At 39.1% G+C, this 19,040-nt stretch overlaps 1 protein-coding gene across 1 annotated transcript in view; it reads left to right on the top strand.

Annotated features, from left to right (window-relative positions):
• The window catches only part of KIT (KIT proto-oncogene, receptor tyrosine kinase), a 55,272-nt gene extending 36,506 nt beyond the window's left edge, over positions 1–18,766 (top strand). Inside the window, exons 8-21 of the mRNA XM_033060819.1 lie at positions 276–390; positions 1,578–1,771; positions 2,842–2,948; positions 3,041–3,167; positions 3,423–3,527; positions 3,615–3,725; positions 5,363–5,513; positions 7,259–7,347; positions 7,702–7,829; positions 10,560–10,682; positions 14,294–14,405; positions 14,499–14,598; positions 15,235–15,340; positions 16,467–18,766. Coding sequence (XP_032916710.1) covers positions 276–390; positions 1,578–1,771; positions 2,842–2,948; positions 3,041–3,167; positions 3,423–3,527; positions 3,615–3,725; positions 5,363–5,513; positions 7,259–7,347; positions 7,702–7,829; positions 10,560–10,682; positions 14,294–14,405; positions 14,499–14,598; positions 15,235–15,340; positions 16,467–16,592 — 1,694 coding nt within the window. The 3' untranslated portion in view covers positions 16,593–18,766. The remainder of the gene's footprint in view (positions 1–275; positions 391–1,577; positions 1,772–2,841; positions 2,949–3,040; positions 3,168–3,422; positions 3,528–3,614; positions 3,726–5,362; positions 5,514–7,258; positions 7,348–7,701; positions 7,830–10,559; positions 10,683–14,293; positions 14,406–14,498; positions 14,599–15,234; positions 15,341–16,466) is intronic.
• The last annotated feature ends 274 nt before the right edge of the window (positions 18,767–19,040 follow it).

The raw sequence follows: 19,040 nt of genomic DNA, 5'->3' as shown, positions 1-19,040 counted from the left end.
GGTTTAGGATCTTCCATCAAATCAAATTCTGAGGGGAGATGAGGTATTCTTCTAAGCACCAGCCCAAGCATTCAGTGTAAGAACTAATATTTTCACAGATGTTCGATTTTTGCAGGACACCAGTTCAGACCCAGACATCCTTGAGCATGAGAAGGTCTTGTTCTCCTGAGTGATTCCATAGAGTATGAGGCACTCAGGTTGCTGGTGTGAAGAGAAAATAGCAGTGTAAATTCTGTGTTCCCCTAATGGATTACTATTGCTTTTCTTTATTGCAGCAAAACCTGAGATTCTCACTCTGGATATACTGAGCAATGGTGTTCTCCAGTGCGTAGCAGCTGGATTCCCAGCCCCTACCATCTACTGGTATTTTTGCCCAGGAACTGAGCAGAGGTAAGTTAAGTAAACAAGAGTCTCCAAAGGTTATTTTAGGTGCAACACTTCCAATGGCTAATTACAAAATAAGAACATTAAATGACTTGGTAATAGTTACATTCAAATGTTGCATCATGGTTTTCATCCTTTTTGGCATTGCATTATTTGCAGTAGTTTGTGAGAAGGCAGGGATACATTTCATTTTTCTCCCTTGTATTCTGTCCTTGAAAGGGGAATAACCAACATTTTCTGCTGTGTAAAAATAAAAGACAAAATTTCTACTGCAAGCTAACTATGGCTTTTATCAGCTTACAAATGACAGATGTTCTGTATGCAATTTCACAGAATGGCAATCACAGAATCACTTGCAAATATGGCTGTTATAATTTGTTTTATTGTGTAATGAAGTAATTTTCCCAGACATAATGTAATTAGATTTCTGCTCACATGAAACATATTACAAGTAAACAAGTCCAGTGTTGTTATGAATAAAACCGGATGTTTTTAAAACTAGGTGTTTATAAGAAGATTGGTGAGTTTCAGTGTGAAGTGAGTGAGCATTTGTGAAGCAAATTTTAAGGTTTTGCTTGACTTCCCCCGTGGTTATAGATATCATAGTTTCAAGTAATGGGTCTCCTTCCCACTGGTGTAACTTGTTTTATGTCTAAAATAATTGTTATTTCCTTAATGGTTTTAAATAGTACCTTTTTTAAAATCTTGAATGTGTGCTCATGTAGTAAATATGTGACATATGAAGGAGAAGCAACATATTGAGAGAAAAGAACTGGCTATTTTCTGACTGCATATATGCTTAATGGTGTTTATGTATGTAATGGGCTTCTTTTGTGTTGTAATAAGATGATGCTTGGGGAACATTTTCAGAAGTGGGTACTAGACTACAGCTGCTTGACAATGAAATTGGAAATGGATGTCAGATGGTATAAAACCCATAGAGAAGTTACAGACCTGTAGGTATGTCTAACCAGAAGCAAATACAAAGACATCATGGTCTCCAGTTGTGCCAGGCTGGGTGTGTTGTATCCATTTCTCCCACTACATACAAGACCATGAGACACCACGAGTAGGCTGTTTCAGGGCTAAGCTCTTCAGCTGACTCCATTTGTAGACCAGAGTTGTTCAATTCTCTGTTGGTCTGGCACTTCAGGTAGCAATCCATTGCAGGTAACTCAATATTGTTTCTCCAGGTGTTTTGATTCGCCAACAATATCCCCCATGGATGTCAAAATTGGTTACACAAATTCATCAGCACCGTCATTTGAACGAATCCTGGTTGAAAGCACCATTAATGCCAGCATGTTCAGGAGCACTGGCACTGTGTGCTGTGAGGCCTCCAGCAATGGGGACAGGAGCTCTGCTTTCTTCAACTTTGCTATTAAAGGTAACCTCCACAAAACATGGGTGGTGTTCGGCTCTTTCTGGAAAAGGATTTTAAGGGGTTTTGCCCTGAGAAAGTTTAGGGTACTGTGGCTGAGCACATGATAACATACTATGTTGCATGTTCTGCCTGTCAAAGTCTTCCTTTAATTTTTCAATGGCTATTGTGGTGCTGTCTTTTCATGGCACCTGTTCTGCAGTGGAGTAGGTAGGTGGGTTTCTTCTGTCTGTGCAGCGTGGAGGAAAACCACCTACAGCATTACCCTGGATTTCCCCCTCTCTCTCCCTTTTGTTTTCCTGTCATTGTCTGTTGTGACTATTTAGGCCATCACTTCTTTTTTCAATGAAAGATTGTATTTTGTTTTAGGTTTTTACAATGTCTCAGGAAAAAGTTGTCCCCAGCTTGCCGGGAGCCTAAGTGTCCTGCTGCTATAGAAGTAACAACAACATACTGCAAAACGGCTTATGAGTTTTGTAGTGGTATTTGTAGGTTTGTGGGGGAGAAGAAAAACCCACTAGAACATAGATGATTTGAAATGTGTTTGTGAAGCTGTACTCTTCTCTACAAAACCAAATGTTCTGCTTCTTTTTTTTTCTGTTACACCCAGATATAACATACAAACAAATACGCCAGATTTGGGGCAGATGGGTAGTAGAATGGTATTTGTTCACTACTTGGCATAACCTCTCATTGTAAAGACTGTGCTGTAGTGATCATTCTTAGGTGGGGGGCAAAAGGGAAGAGAAGAAATTGGGACTTCAGATAAAAGCTTCTTTCTTTAACCTAACTTGACTGAGGTAATGCAAATCCTTTGCATTAACTGATCTTAGTGCCAAACCTCCTGAATTAATAAAGCTGAGACTCTGAAGGCATCAAACTGCATGGTTTCTGTGCCAGCTCCATCTCCCACAGCTCATTCAGGAAAGACATTCTGATACACCTGAAGCATATCTGGGAAAGTCAAAACCCCAAACTGTGTTTCACAAAGAAGCAAGGAAAGATTTTCACCTGCATCTTTTTAATTTAGTTTTTCTTGTTCAGTATTTTTAGGAGAATTTTCTGTTTCTTTCCAGAGCAAATCCGTACACATACCCTTTTCACCCCTTTGCTAACTGCATTTGGAGTTGCTGCAGGACTGATGTGCATCATAGTCATGATCCTGGTGTACATATATTTGCAGGTAAAATCAGAAGCCTCTTTGCCTGAATTTAAAAAGTGTGTGAGCTACTTGTGGAGTCTTCAGTAGTAACAGATGTTCTCTTTCTTTTCCAGAAACCCAAGTATGAAGTTCAGTGGAAAGTTGTTGAAGAAATAAATGGGAACAACTATGTTTACATAGATCCAACACAACTTCCTTATGATCACAAATGGGAATTTCCTAGAAACCGTTTGAGTTTTGGTTAGTTTAGTTTTATTTAACTTCATCTGCAAGGTGGAACCTTCAGGTCTCATATGAGACTTCGGTCAAACACAGTGGGGTTTTCTCACAAAGATGTGCAGTAACGCAGATAGTGATAATTGCTCGTTCTTGCCTTGGGACAAAAGACAAGCAGGCGTGTCTGAAATAGCTTCCTTGATACAATAAAATAAAATGTTGAGCCCTACAGGAGGAAGTACTCAAAGTGGTTACAAAGTATTTTGTTTTCTTTATTAGGTAAGACCCTTGGCGCTGGAGCTTTTGGGAAAGTTGTTGAAGCCACTGCTTATGGTTTATTTAAGTCTGATGCTGCTATGACAGTAGCAGTAAAGATGTTGAAAAGTAAGTTGCTGTAGTGTACTAGACAGTGTTTTCTCCCTTCCATCTGGTTGGTGTGTTACTTACTGAGCACTGTGCTTTGCCTTGCAGCAAGTGCCCATTTAACGGAGAGAGAAGCCTTGATGTCAGAGCTTAAAGTGCTGAGTTACCTTGGAAACCACATTAATATCGTGAATCTGCTTGGAGCTTGCACTATTGGAGGTGGGGTTATCTGCAGATTATTGATTATTTCTGTTCTTTTTTTATTGCCAAGGGGATGAACTTTGTGAAGAAGAATGCAAGGTGCAGCTCTAAGTGTAGAAACCATAAATTTCATCTTAAAATCTTACATTTCGTGCTGAGACAGGTTGCAGATCATCATGACTATCGCCTGTGATTTACTGAATCTAGATTTTAGGCTCATTGTAAAAACAGTAAGACCACTGTAGCTGCAGCTAAGCAGGAAGGCTGCTTTTATTCTCTTTCATGTGAACCATTGGGTGCTTTCTTCTTGAGAGATGACAAAATGTATGGTATAAATTTTTACCTCCACCACACTGCTCCTCATTAATGAGAACCAGTTCCTTGTTGGTATCCAGTGTGAAGTCAACAGGCTTGTCTTGTCTAGTCTTCTAGCCTTCTGTTTAAACTGAAAATGTATCTGTTAAGGTAGCACTAAAGGTACAAATTCTAAACAGCAGAAAGTTGAAAAAAGTAATTTTCCAAATAAAGTATTGCACAACCCTAATGTTTCACATCTAGTATTAACTGCGTAAGTTTGTTTTCTTACATAATAAAAGCTACAAAATCTCCTGAAGTGTCAATAGAGAGTGATAGAAATCTGTGTTTTTAATTTGTGTGCATTTTAATATGAAAGATGATATTTCTTCTTGCACATTTTTCAAAGAAAAGGAGCTTGAAAAAATTCATAGTTTTAGACAAAGGCAAAACATGTCTCACAAGTAGTGATTTAAAAATAGTATGAAACAATTTTGTTCAAGCAGCCAACTAAGTCGAATCACTGGCCTGAGTGCATGTCTCTCTCAGTGGAAAAAATGGTGTCTGTAAGAAAATCACACCACAGACAATTCTTTTGCTATTGTGAAAGCTATAATTTTTAACTGCAGAAAAATGGAAATAAACCAGTGAGGTTAGGAAATTATGGCACAGAGTAAACTTAGAGATGAAATAACATGCAGTGTAATTACATATTCAGGGTCCATCGCTGGAGTCATTCACTCAAAAGACATCAATTTGATCTATAAACATCCATGCTGAAGATGACTTGATTCCCTTTTCTGATTTCATTTTAATATTCTAAGATGTTGTGCAGTGTAGTTTTCTGTCGCAGCAGGCTGTTCTGTTTGAATGATTTTTCCTATTATACTGCAGAATATAACACTCTACATCATTTCCAAAACATTACTGAAGGAGTGTGAAGCTCTACTGTAAACAGAAGTGAATCAAAAGGATTAATGTTTGAAGCTTGAGTTACTCTTAACGTTTGGAACAAATAACTTCCTTCAGGAAGTGAGCAAAATCAAACAGATGTGTCTGGCCAAAAACATTATCACATGAAGAAAGAGAAAAAGACTTACTTGTTTAATTTTTATACAATTCAATGCTATTGAGGGGCAGAACATTAATTGGGACACAGCTTTAGCTGGACCATAGTTGTTCATCTGTGAAAGGGAAGATGCTGGGTTACTTTCCTATAACTTTTCAAGTCTAGACAGTGCTAGTCAGTGTGATTTTTTAATAGTCCAGCCTGTGTGCTTCACTGAATGCTAGCTTTATGTAAGATTTTCTGCTTTAAAACCGATACTCACCAGCTTTCTAAACGTTACATGCATCTACAGGTCCCACTCTGGTCATTACAGAATATTGCTGTTATGGTGATCTTTTAAATTTTCTGAGACGGAAACGAGATTCATTTATTTGTCCAAAACATGAAGACCATGCAGATGCAGCTGTTTATGAGAACCTTTTGCATCAGTCAGAGCCTGCAGCGTAAGTATGACTTGCTGAAATGTACTTGTGTTTTCAGAAGTTTGGGAAGGAGGAGAAATCAAAGTTTATTAGGGATAAGAGGTGTGGAGAAACATTAAATGCAGCAGGTTTTGAAGATTCTCTGATGCACAAGAAAACAATTCAATTAAGAGGCTATTTGTTCAGGGGGTGGTTTGTTTTAACAGAGGGTCATTATATAGAGAGTGGATTGTATGCACTCTTTGTTTTACTTCTTTATCAAATTTTCTGCAGTTATTTCATGCACTTCCTTGACTCCAATCTTTATATATATTTGTGTTTATTGTTATTAAACTTTGCTAGTGCTTATTTAGCAGCTTGAATGACAATTTCTCCCAAATTCCTGCCTTCAGAAATGACTTTTTACAAAATCAAACCAGCATCTTAAAATGTCAGCAGCAGGCTACCACTGACAGCTCACTGCATTTTGTAGTGAGATTGCTCTTTTACTTAATTCATCTGTGTATTTTTAACTGCTGTATTTTAAATACCATCCTGAAGTTCTTTCTAAGGGTGTTTCCAAGCAGATTTCCTTCCATTTGCAAAGTGAGAGACAGCTTACCAAAACCTAAGGGCTATTACAATACCTGCTCATTCTAAATTTTAGTCTTTTTATTGCCCCAGTGGGCCCATTACTTTGGGTTGGCATTCATGAAAGAAGCAGGCAGACCCAGGGAGTTGGGAAAGTTCTTTATCCCAGCAAGGCATAGTACTGGTGAAGCTGTTTGTGCCATGGCAATAAATGGGTAGCTGGTGATGCCCCAGAGAGGTTGGTACCGCGGGGGTGATGAACATAAAGCTGTGATTTGCCGTTGGAGGTGTGCCCTCTGTTCAGTGAAGGCATCTTGCTGTTTAAGCATATTGAGTAATTGTAAATGGAGTTTACAAACTGCAAATTGTAACTTGAGTTATTAAAAGCAGAGTATTTACAACATTCTCATGTTAGTATTTACTGCTGCTGAATGTGTCAGATGTGTTTCTGATGGTAACTAAAGCTCTTGGTGATCTCATTGCTCCTTCCCATGTTAGCTCTGTGGATGCATTTATTGTTCTTAAACTAAGTAGATGTTTCAGGATAAGGAAGTGTATGACTTCTAATGGCAATGAACTGAAAAATGCCAAAGTACATCCATCATTTCTAAAGGTGCCTAACTGTATATTTATAAACCATATAGTATGAAAATCTGTACATTTGAATTATATATAGCAATAAGAAAATTTAAACTTAAAAGAATGTAGCAGATGGCTGTCCCAAGTCTCGGCTGATTTTTTGAAATACATATGAATTCCCTATGGAACTTGGGAATTTCTGAATTTAACATTTTTTACCATTTGTCTTCTGCATTTCAATTGCCAATTGAGCTGCTGAAATATTCTGGTAGAAGCTGGCCTAAGCCGAAAAAGGAAGCACTAGCAGATCCTGTGAAACATCTGGATGTTAATTTATAGAGAATGAAGTCTGCATAAACAGTATTCATGTGAATGGTTTTGTTTGCTCACCTGAGCCAAACTCCAAACTTTGAGGTGTACCATTAACTGTACCGACAAACCTCTCTTTCTGTACAAGCATTTCCTCATTTTTTTTTCACACACCCTTGGATTTTCAATCAGCTGATCATTTGTAAGGCAATTATTCAGAAGGTTGACCTGATGTTGGTTTTTTGTTTGAATAGCTTTTGAGACCTTTTTCACTAAACTGTGTTTCTTTTGTTCTGCTGCCTCTACAGTGATGTTGCCAATGAATACATGGACATGAAACCAGGAGTGTCATATGCAGTCCCACCGAAGGCTGACAAAAAACGACCTGTGAAGTCTGGTGAGTTCAGTGACAGGGAATTCTGTTTGCTGATGGGAGTGCAGGAAGATGGGCTTCATGGATTTGTTCAGTTTTAGCATATTTGTCTTTTGTGAATGGGTGCACTTAAAACTCAGTAATTGTTGTGAGAAGACTTGAAAAAGAACAATATGCTAAATTACAGTGTCTTGTATTTCTTCACATTTAAATGGAGTATCAGGATTATTTTTTACTTTCTGGTGATGGGCTATTTATGTGATTCTAGACTGGTACTTACTAAAATTACTGTTTTATTTAATGTCAAAACAACTCTACATGATTTCTACATGATTATGCTAGCTTAACTCCAAAGCTGTTGTTGTTTATATTGTGTAGGATCCTACACTGATCAGGATGTTACCCTTTCCATGCCGGAAGATGATGAACTGGCTTTAGATGTAGAAGATCTGCTAAGCTTTTCTTACCAGGTGGCAAAGGGCATGAGCTTCCTTGCCTCCAAAAACGTAAGTTAAGAATTTTTCAGAGATGGACAGAATCAGTAGATTTTTTTGTCATTTTTGGTGTTTAATGTGATGGTGTGTTTAAATGCTGAATATTTCTGTGTTCTTTTCAACAAGCACTGCAAACTGATATGTTCCCTCTCCTCCCTGAAGCTTTACCTGATGTTAGTTATGTAGTGTCTTATTGGCCAAAAGTGGTATTTTATATCCCCTAAAACAGAAGTCAGTCCAAAGCAGTGCTATTGTATATCCCCTGTAGGAATAGTAGAATCAGTGTGAAGGGTTTTTGCATGAGTTTTGAATGACTTGCTACTTCTGTCATGCAGAATACTGCCTTAAATGGGGAAGATAACACATTGTGTGCTCTTTACTGAAAGCATGGCTTAATTCACTGGAGTTGTCATGATTTTTAATTTTCTGGAAAGATAAAATCAGCTGAGAGACCCACAAAAAATCTTTACTGTCTACACTGAACGTAACAGACATTCCTCTGGGTTTCATAGACAACCTCTAGGTTTCAGGAGAGATAGTAACAGAAGGGGATTTATAAACAAGTCGTAAGTACAGCATAATTAGTATTTTCCTGTGGTTATTCTTATGTTTTATTACAAAAATGCCATTTAACATGTAAATACTGCAACTAATGTAGCTACTACAGGTGCATCTTAAATACAGTGCAAAAACAAATTCAGGCAATTTAAGGAAAGGAAGACAATCCTGGAGTCCTGTGTTACTATTGGGAAATGTGTCTCGAACTTTGCTCTGAGGAAAGTTCACATTAAAACTTGCTTTTGCACTTGTTTGTTTTCTCCCACTGTTCCTTCTTCCAAACCAAACTGTAGTTTTCTTCCCTTTATTTTATTTTATTTATTTATTTTAGTTTATTTTTCATCTGTCAACAGGCCTGACATGCAAACATATCATATTACAGATGATACCCAGATTCACCACACTCCTGCATCCTTCACTGTTGAGGACATCCAGTGCTTAGTAATTCATTCTGTATTTCTCTGTTTTCCTTAAGAGTAGCTCCCAGATCCACTGTGTATTATTCATGATGACTTTTTTTTATAGTCCTTCCATTTTTACAGACCCAGTGGCATTAAATAGCAAAGGCAGTAAATGTAACATCACCTCACCTTGAGGATGGGAAGTAATGCACAGTATTGCTTTGGCAGTGCCGAGTTAGCACCTCTATCACAGAATTAAATTGCAGTGCACTAATATGTTACTGGTCCTCTTCAGCTGTTGCATATTTACATTCTTTTGGCTCCTGCAGTTAAATCAGTTAATGCAGAGTGCTGTGGGCTGATGGATAAGGTGCCTCAGGTTGCCTCACCTCCTTGAGGCAGGAGGGTCCATGAAGACCAGCATGGAATGCCCTGCTGCTCTTCCACAACTTGTTTGTGTGTCAAGGCTGTGCAGGAGTTGGGAGAGCAGCTTGTTCTGGGAGGACAATTGCCTTAAGCACTCGGTGGCTTGATCACAAGACAGAGCTTCCTCCCTTGGACAAAGTCTCTATTCAACGCAAACTGCACTGATTCTGGAGGAGCAAGGCAGAGTCATGCTGTCTCTTGGCCGTTCCTTCGCCTTACTGCTTCAGTGCTGTATGACAGCTTCACATACAGAATGCATTCTGCACTTTGCATACAGAGGTGAATGACGGTCTGCCAAGAACAGCGGAGCTATTAAAAATCATTCCTCGTTTAAGCATGCTAAAGGGACAGAGATTGTTACTTGTGCAATATGCAGTCACTTTCTGAGCTTGATTTTCATAACTTTTGATATTTTAGATCATTTTTTGGTTAGAAATTCCAAAAGTTCTGTATTTCAAGGAAACAAGAAAAATATTTTTTTGCCTTCAGTTGTTTTTTAGACAGCGCTAACCTGCATGCTAAATACCATCAGTAAAGCTGAAGCATAATACTCTCCTTTTGAGGTGAAAAAAAGAAATAATTTTGTTAGAGAATCACCTCCATTCTCTAGCAAACACACATGGGCTTCACAGTTTTATATAAAGAAACAGCTGCTGGGAAACTCAGGCACCCTTCTGGAGCTGCAGTTACCAACACATACCCATTTCTAAAGTAGAAACTGGAATAGAATGTGGTTGGGTCACTGAATGCATGACCATCCATTGAAAGATACAGCATGTGAGAATTTCCACTATTTAAAAATACTTAAGTCTGCTTAAGCTCTTGTAGGTACTTAATAATTCAGCTTTTCCAGCGGAGTATTTCTGTTATGGGATTCAGCTTCTGTGTTTGTGTGCTTTGAAGTTGTACCATAACTTATCCTATCTTCAGATTTTTAGCACTTTTCTATCAATGACAATAGTTACTTCATAGAATATTGGGAATATTTTGGAAACAAACCACATTTTCCCTCTATTTGTCCTGTATTGGGAAACAAGCCAGTGATGATTTTGATAAATCAGAAAAAAGTACATTAAATTTCAGCTGAGAATATGAAACACTGCAAATTCAATGACTGCAAATTTTCTAAAATAAAAGCATAGACAATCTTATCAATCTGGATCAATGGAATTATTGTAAAAATATGACAAATATTTAGTCATCTGAGTAAGCTTATTAGCACATGACTTCATTGTGATTTACAACTTGCCTTAAAATGCATAGTACAGTAAGTTACATAGCTAAGTAAACATGGAACCAAGCAATAGCCTGTTAGAGATATTTATCAGCTGTTTTTGTTTGTTTGTCTATTATTTAGTGCATTCATAGGGATCTGGCTGCAAGAAATATTCTTCTAACTCATGGTCGAATTACAAAAATCTGTGACTTTGGCCTGGCAAGAGATATAAGGAATGACTCAAATTATGTGGTCAAAGGAAATGTAAGTATATATGATACTTTATACACTTGTTTTTTGTTTTAAATTAAGCAAGTTCCTATTGCCTTGATGTGCGAAGAAAAGTCTTTCTTAGTTAGATGGAAATCAGGAATTTCCAGTTTGGGTGTGTATATATCCGTGTTGGCTAGGAGGGGAAATTTCTAACATAGATGTGTGTGCTGACAAAATCCTTGGTTTATACTTGTTATACTGGAAAATATGTGCTCACACCTGAATGTATGTTGTAGCAGAAGAGATGTGTTTGCTGCACCAGTATAATGTCCAGTCTTCTTGTACATTAATGTATTCAAAGTTACTGCTCTGTAAGTAATTACTAGTTTTGTCATGGAAATACTCTGGTATCCCAGTCCTAAATTCTGGAATTATTTGTAACTTTTCCCTTGGGCATTGCACTATTTGCCCATTTTTGAAATAGTTTATTTTAAAAATATCTAAATAACCAGGGATATGCAGTTTATCCTTTTCTATAAGGGATCATTCAGACAATGAAAACTGAAGTGTGAATTTACTGATTGAGAGCATCAATGGGAGGCAAAAGCATGTTGGTTTTCTCTGATCCCATACAGGCATCCTAACCTCGTATGAGTAACAAACAGATTTAGCTTGCAGCTGTAGTTCAAACCCTGCTACAGGGTTGGAGCAAGACTCTATGTTTTGATGAGAAAAGTTTAAAACCTCCCATGTAGAAGAGTACCAATCTCACGAGTACCTATTAAACCTCTGGAGGGGTACAAAGGTGCTTTGAAGTGATGCAGATTACCTTGGCAGCGCTTGCAGTGCCCTTTAAAGTGCCAGTGCAGTAAAAAGAGCCCTACTACAAAAGAAAATCGAGTTTCTCTGTGGTTAAGCTGGAGAAATGTTTATGAAGCATAGATGTTTTACATCTCAAACTGGTTTATGCTTCCTGGCTTAGTGTTTTAAGTCTGTGTCAGATAGGTGCAGCCAGCTGCTGCCTTCAGAGTGTGTCTGCTTTCACTCACACTGTTTTTCAAAGGAGAAGATCCCTGTTCAACAAGGCAGCCCTTGTTCCCAGTTCAGCTGAGGGCTCCATGATCTTAGTGATGAGGGGCTGGTCATTACTTAGGGGTTTGACAACACAGGAACTGAAGCTTACCTGTCCTGGCTTTAGCAAGCTGATAAAGAGAGAAAATCCCACACCTGAGCATCTCTCACCAAAGGGGTCTGCCACTCACTTAACTTCAGTCAGTCCCTGGTACCTCAAGTATCTGACATAACTCTGCTGCTGTGCTGTCACCCAGCAGGCCTTGATGTCTACAGCATCCTTATTTTAGGCTGTGGTGACAGACAGGTTTTCTTCATACAATGTCAGTACCAGGCACTGGTTGCCTAGAAGTTGAGGTGAGGGAGCTGAAATAATTCATGAATGGCTGCTGTGACAAAATATTGAGTAGCGTTTAGTGTAACCAAGCTAATTTGAGGCTTAGGGTCAGGTCAAGAGTTGATAAATCATAAAGGGTCCTGGGTGTGGGAAGTTTAGACCAGCAGCTTAGAAGGGAAGTGTGCAACTGAACTTTTTTTGTCTAGGTTGTCCTTTAAGTTTCCTGAGTTCACAGAATAACAGAGTCATAGGATGGTTTGTGTTGGAAGGGACCTTCTAAGATCATCTAGTCCAACCCCCCTGCCACAGGCAAGGACATCTTTCACTAGATCGGATTGCTTAGAGAGCCATCCAACCTGACCTTGAACATCTCCAGTGATGGAAATGTTGCCCAGGTGGAGTATCCCCAACCTCTCTGGACTACCTGTTCCAGTGTCTCACCATCCTCATCATAATTTTTTTTTCCTTTGTTTTCAACCTAAATCCATGCCCTGTCAGTTTAAAACCATTGCTCCTTGTTCAGTCATCACAGGCCCCAGTAAAAAGTCTCTTTCCATCTTTGTTATAAGTCCTCTTTATATGTTAAAAGACCACAGTGAGGTCTCCCTTCTCTTCTCCAGACTATTCTGGATTATTCTCCAAAATAATCTCAGCTCTCTCAAACTTTCTTTACATAAGATGTGTTCAAGCCCTCTGATCATTAAAGAAAGAGGTCTGGTTTCTTCCAAAGCAGGACAAAAGTTTAGGGCAGAGGCCTGACTGGCTCCTGCAATCAGACATGGAAAGGGCAAACCAGGGAGAGGAAGATGGAAGCAAATGCAAAGGCTTCCTGTGTCCTTTCTTCTGCTCCAGTTAGCATTCATCAGAAATGTTTCTATTCCCACACAAATTTACAAAAAATCACAGAATTGTGGAATTGTTCAGGTAGTAAAAGATCTTTGAGATCATTCACTCCAATTGCTAACCCAGCACTACCAAGTCCCCTAAACCATTGCTCTGAGCCCCACATCTTCATGTCTTTTAAATATATCCAGGGATGGTGTCTCCATCACTTTCGCAGGTGACCTGTTCCAATGCTTGACAACCCTTTTGGTGAAGAATGTCTCCTAATATCCAATCCAAACCTTCCCTGGCACAATTCAAGGCCATTTTCTGTGGTCATGGCACTTGTTGTGTAGAAGAGACAGATCCCCACCTTGCTAAAGACTCTTTTTGGGTAGTTGCAGAGAGCCCCCCATCCCCTGCCCCCAGCCTCCTTTTCTTTGGGATAAACAACTTCAGCTCCCTCAGCTGCTCCCTGTAGGGCTTTATGTTCCAGACTCTTCATTACCTTCATTGCCCTTCTTTGGAGACACTCCAGCACCTGAATGTCAGTGTTGTAGTGAGAGGTCCAGAACTGAATGCAGAATTTTAGGTGTGACCTCCTCAGTGCTGAGTACAGGGGGACAATCCCTGCCCTCGTCCTTTTAGCCACACTACTACTGATACAGGCCAGGATGCCATTTGCCTTCTTGGCCACCTGGGCACACACTGGTTCATGTTCAGCAGCTGCTGACCAGCACCCCAAGGGCCTTTTCTGCTGGGCAGCTTTCCAGCCACTCTGCCCTGTAGCACTGCCTGGGGTTGTTGGGACCCATGGGCAGGATTCACCACTTGGCCTTATTGAACCTCATACAATTAGCTTGGCTTATCAATCCAGTTTGTCCAGATACCTCTGCAGAACCTTCCTGCCCTCAGATCAACACTTCTGCCCAATATATATATTAATATCTGCCCTAGATATATTAATATATGTTACTTTTATTTTAATTTAAATTTTTCAACTGATAGGCTGAGGAGCTAATGCAGATGTATTGACTAAAGCCTTGATGCATCTCAACTATGTGAATCTTATTTGTCAGCTAGTCCACCAGAGTAGACTTACTTACATGCTTAAGGAACCATGCCATGATCACTTAAATTATTTTCCTCTGACTGCCTGATATCCTTTATTAACTAGACAGAAGGAGTCAAACAGTATTCAGAAAATCTTAGTGCAAGGAACTGTATTAGCTTGGTAGACCCACTGAAAGATGGATCACTAGCAGTGCAGCACTTGGAGACTCTAAAATGCTAAAAGTTCCATTTTCGGTTGGGTACTTCTTCATTTTAAAAATATATAATGCACATAAGAACAAGAACAAGTTGATTTTACCTTATCAATTCTGTATGCCTTATGTCCATTGTCTTAATTTATTCCCTCTTCCCTGGAAAGGCTCGTCTTCCTGTGAAGTGGATGGCACCTGAAAGTATTTTCAATTGCGTCTATACCTTTGAGAGTGATGTCTGGTCTTATGGGATACTGCTTTGGGAGCTCTTTTCTTTAGGTAAGCTCCTTCAATGTCTGTACTTCTTATCTATTTCGTTTTGGGGTTTACTGTAGATGCAGAAATCATGTTGCTTACCTGCTCTCTCAACAGGAAGCAGCCCCTATCCAGGGATACCAGTGGACTCCAAGTTCTATAAAATGATCAAAGAGGGATACAGGATGTTCAGCCCTGAGTGTGCACCACCTGAAATGTAAGTGAGCAACCAGCACCTCCAATTGTCCAAACATCAGTAAAGATGTGAAGGAAAGGAGCTTGTACTCTTGCACTAAGGCTCATTGCACTGCCCCATTGTAATTTCTTAAAGTTCTTTTCATGTTTTAAATAATTCATGTACTCTAACTAGCAGAATAGACGCCTGTGTTGTTACAAGCAATGAAATACACTCATGCCTTGTGCCATCTGATCACTTTGTCATGGCACCTGCTCTCTGTCAATAAATTATTGACAGATCACAGTACATAATTAAACAGTTTTACTTCAGTTAAAGAAGTCAGTGAGATGTATCACCAGACTGTAGAGCATCTGCATTTGTGCTGTACTTCTTGAGAGCAGGAGGACTGGTTACTGATCTTCTTTATGAGACATTCCTAATTCACTATTTTGTAAATGGATTGGCATTTAACAAGCTGTCAAAGAACACTGTGTCCAGAGCCTCCCATTAGTAATGAGTTCTCTGTTGTCACAAACACAGGTGTTAGCAGCACCATTCTTGTTCTTAAGGTCATTTAAAGAAGATGTGACACTTTAATTTCAAATAATAATGCAAGAGAGATAAGAACTCTAAGGATTTCTTCATGAGCAGAACTTAATTTTGGTATCTTTACAGGTATGACATAATGAAGAGTTGCTGGGATGCTGATCCTCTACAGAGACCCACATTTAAACAAATTGTACAAATGATAGAGCAGCAGCTTTCAGATAATGCCCCCCGGGTAAGTTATGGATTAAGCAGTTTCAAGCAAGATGTTACACTAGAGCTGTGAGAAGCAAAGAGCCCAGGCACTGCATTTCTGGTATTACTTATGTAGCTTTGCAACATCAGTCTGCGTAGTAGGAATGGTATTTGGGCTATTCCATTAAACAGCAGCTACCTAAATCCATACCCAAAATTTACTAGCTGCAGAACATTTTTTGCATTACTGATGTTTCTCACTCACAATAGACCTGTCACAACAATTTTGATGTTACAAAATGCAGTGGTACTGCATAAATTGATCTTATTCTAAACTATGAAAAATTCTGTTAATCTGGGAAACATCTCAGAAATAAAGTATAATTAGTTTTTATTAGGAAAACTATTGGATGAAGGGGTGGAGCCTTGGTGTTCTTCTGTATCTTCTCACTTGCCTTTCCTAATACCATTGACATAACCTTGGAGGTGTGTTGTGACAAATCATAAGTGCTGCTCTTTCAGTCATTACATAGTGACAGCTTATTCTGTGCGGGCAACTGGACAAAACATTCCAAAGAAAACTGGAGGTACATCCTAAACTTGGATTTTCTCTCTCCATAACTTTGTGTGTTACTAGGGTTTACAAAAGTACATTTAAACCTGATTTAAAAATAAAGCTTCCTTTCACCTTCTGGGTGTCTCATTTGGGCAGAGAGTACATGGCTTCCTGACAATTTGAGAAAAGAGGAAACTGAAAGCTGCTGGTGTTCGATTGCATCCTGTAGTGTATTTTTGGCAGGTGCAGGCATTACTAAAACAAAAGCAAGAATCTGAAGGAATTATTAGTGAGGTTTCTGGGGGAGCTTAGTAATAACCTGAGTTTGTTTTTTTTGTTGGTTTTTTTTTTAAGCTCAGCTGAAATTTTGCATGCAGTTGGAAGCTACAGTGTTTTTAGTAACTGAGAGTGAGCTTCATGGTTCTTTAAAATAGCAGTTAAGCCCAAGACCTTTTGAAACTGTTTTGATTTGCAAAGAAGCTCCTGAGCTGGAACCCTTCCACAGCAGTGTGTAGTACTCAGTGGGAAAAGGCTAAGAAAGGAATGCTCTCCAAGAATGTGTGAAGGGAACAGTCTGCAAAGTATTGACACCAGTCTTTGGCTTCTGCAGGTTTATGCCAACTTCTCAACCCCACCTTCCAGTCAAGGAAATGCTCCAGATCACTCGGTGAGGATTAACTCCGTGGGCAGCAGTGCTTCATCTACTCAGCCTCTCCTGGTACGCGAGGGTGTTTAAGTGGTGTGTGGAGAAGAGGAGATCACATGTGTTAGCTGTTTGTATTGTGCAGGGGCTGAGAGAGGGACAACTTCAATAATTTCTCTTTCTTTTACTCACTACTACCACTGTGTAGCTGAAACGTTGTTGTAATACTGTCCTTTACCACGCACTGTTATACATAAACTTAATCTGCTGAGCACGGTTACAGGCATCATTGCAGTGTTAATTGAAGCTGTATATATTTCGCTATATTGTGTGTATTTGCAGTAGAGAGCCAGATGTGAAGGAAAAAAAACAACCGACAAAAGAAAGCCTAAGCCAGGGTGTGGAATTAGATGACTGCAGATCAAACCAAATCTGCAGTGATTCTTCTCTGGATCTGTGCCTGGAATGCATACAGTCATTTTCTAGTTAATCTTCTTTTTCTGAATTTGGAAAATAAACATGTTAATGGTTTTGTAAACCCCTTTCCACATCCAGGCAAGCCTGAGTGGCTTTCCCAGGCAGGTATCTTAGGTTGGAGGCCAGTGAGGGTGCTGTATTTACCTGGGAAAAAGAGGAGAAGGAATCAAGACCCTTCCAAAGTTTATCTGCACAGCTGGAAACCCTCCTGGGAGCTCAGGGATTTAAACCAGAGAAGAAGGGAGGAAGAGCATGGATTTTCATTGTTATTTTCCACCTGTGCTGTCATGCTGTCACCCTTGCAGAGCAGTTGCACGGTTTCCATGGATATATGCACTGCTGGGTCTCACTCCACCATGGAGCCTGAACTGCTGCTCTGGCACTCTGCCTGGGGTGTCCAAAGACTTTGACATTTGTTTTGCTAATAGTTGCATCTAAAGGTGTTCACCAAAGATAGGTGGGCCCTGCCAAATTGGTCAAAACAGAGGAGGAAGGCTGCTGTCAGTAAACTGTGTCTGGAGAAGAGGCCGTTTAACAAATCATCTTATCTATGGGAGAGCAGAGAAAAATAATGCTCTCCTGGGGGCCCTTTCTTTATCTTGTCCTACCCAAGTGAATCTTTCCCACAGGCAGTCCTGGATAGTGCTAACTGGAAAGGGTTATTTTCCTTCACCCCAAGTTGTTTCTGTGATAACAAAGAAGAGTCTAACTGAGAAGTGCCAAATTTATAAATGGCATAAAAAAAAGAATCCTTTCATTCTTCTTTGACAGATGTGAAGCTTTGGGGTCAGCATCTGTTGAGCCCAGGGTTGTGCTAAAAAGTGTTTTCTAACCCCTTTTCTTCCCGCCAGGAGCACTGCTGGTTCTTTTCTTCCTTTGTTTCTGACCCCTAAAAATAAGTAAAGGCGTTGAGAGAAGCATTTCTCAGAGACAGAGTACTACTTGAGTACCTATTTATTTACAATGCACTTAAGCACTCTGTAACTTTTACTTTACTGGGATTTTGGTTGAGTTTACATGCAATTCAAATGTGTAACTAACTGTTCACGTACAAGGTAATTGTAAATACACACACTGGTAGTATATTTTGGGTTGCATTGAATACCGTGCTCCTTCTGTGATTGTGCATTTGGTTTATTGTTACAGGAATCCGTCTTTCAGAGTTAAATAAAAAAATTAACCATTTGCACTGAACTTACTTAGGCTGTTGCACCTTTCCAAAGTTAGCCATTAGTTTGGATGCACTCTTATGCATACTAGTTGTTGAGCATTTTCAGTTTAATGCTATAAAAGCTCTTTTGTAATGTGTTGGCTTTTGGAGCAACTGTAGACAAACTAGTTGTTATAGATGTCTCGGTACTTTACAGACACTTAGCTGAAAGAGGTTTGGGTTTTTTTGTTCTTGAAATTTATATTTTTATAATTTGGGGGGGTTTGAAACTTATTTTGCCATGGCTTGGTGTTTTGAATGGGTTTATGCATTGTTTTTGTAAATATGGAAATGTAGCAATAATGTCCTTTTGACTATTCTCAGTCCTTGAGTCTCAAAAATATTTTTTTATATATATATATGCAAAAACTATATGTATAAATATGTAAGTGTTTGAAAGTTTATGAAACACTTATGGATATGTTGCTGAGTTGTAGAATTGCAGTTAAGAAAAGTTCAAATAAATCTGTAAATATATATTCAAATGCTACCAATGTGTATTACGTTAAGACTGAATATTTTAATGTAAGTTTCATTAATTTTATTAATTTCATGAATAAATTCCTGGGTTGAAGCAAAATCTCAGAGTCTGGCCGCACACAGGTTAAGTCTGGCATTCTGAAACACTTCTGCAAACACATGCCAAAAAATTCTATTTGCTATTTAAGTTCTTCACCTGTGAATATGTGGAACAAATACTGGAAAATTTCAATGCAGCTTTGTTCTGGAACAAAATTGCACTTAGAAGATTGATCTTGTAGTCTGCTGGTGCAGTCTATATGTCATGAATAGTATTTAAAATTAAGATATCTCAGCATTGCTAGGGAAATGGTTGCAGAGGCAGTTGGAGCCAC

This window comes from Catharus ustulatus, chromosome 5, assembly GCF_009819885.2.
Source record: "Catharus ustulatus isolate bCatUst1 chromosome 5, bCatUst1.pri.v2, whole genome shotgun sequence".
Taxonomy (NCBI): Eukaryota; Metazoa; Chordata; class Aves; order Passeriformes; family Turdidae; genus Catharus; species Catharus ustulatus.
The sequence above is the reverse complement of the archived record's forward strand: the minus strand, read 5'-3'. Positions and strand labels throughout refer to the sequence as shown.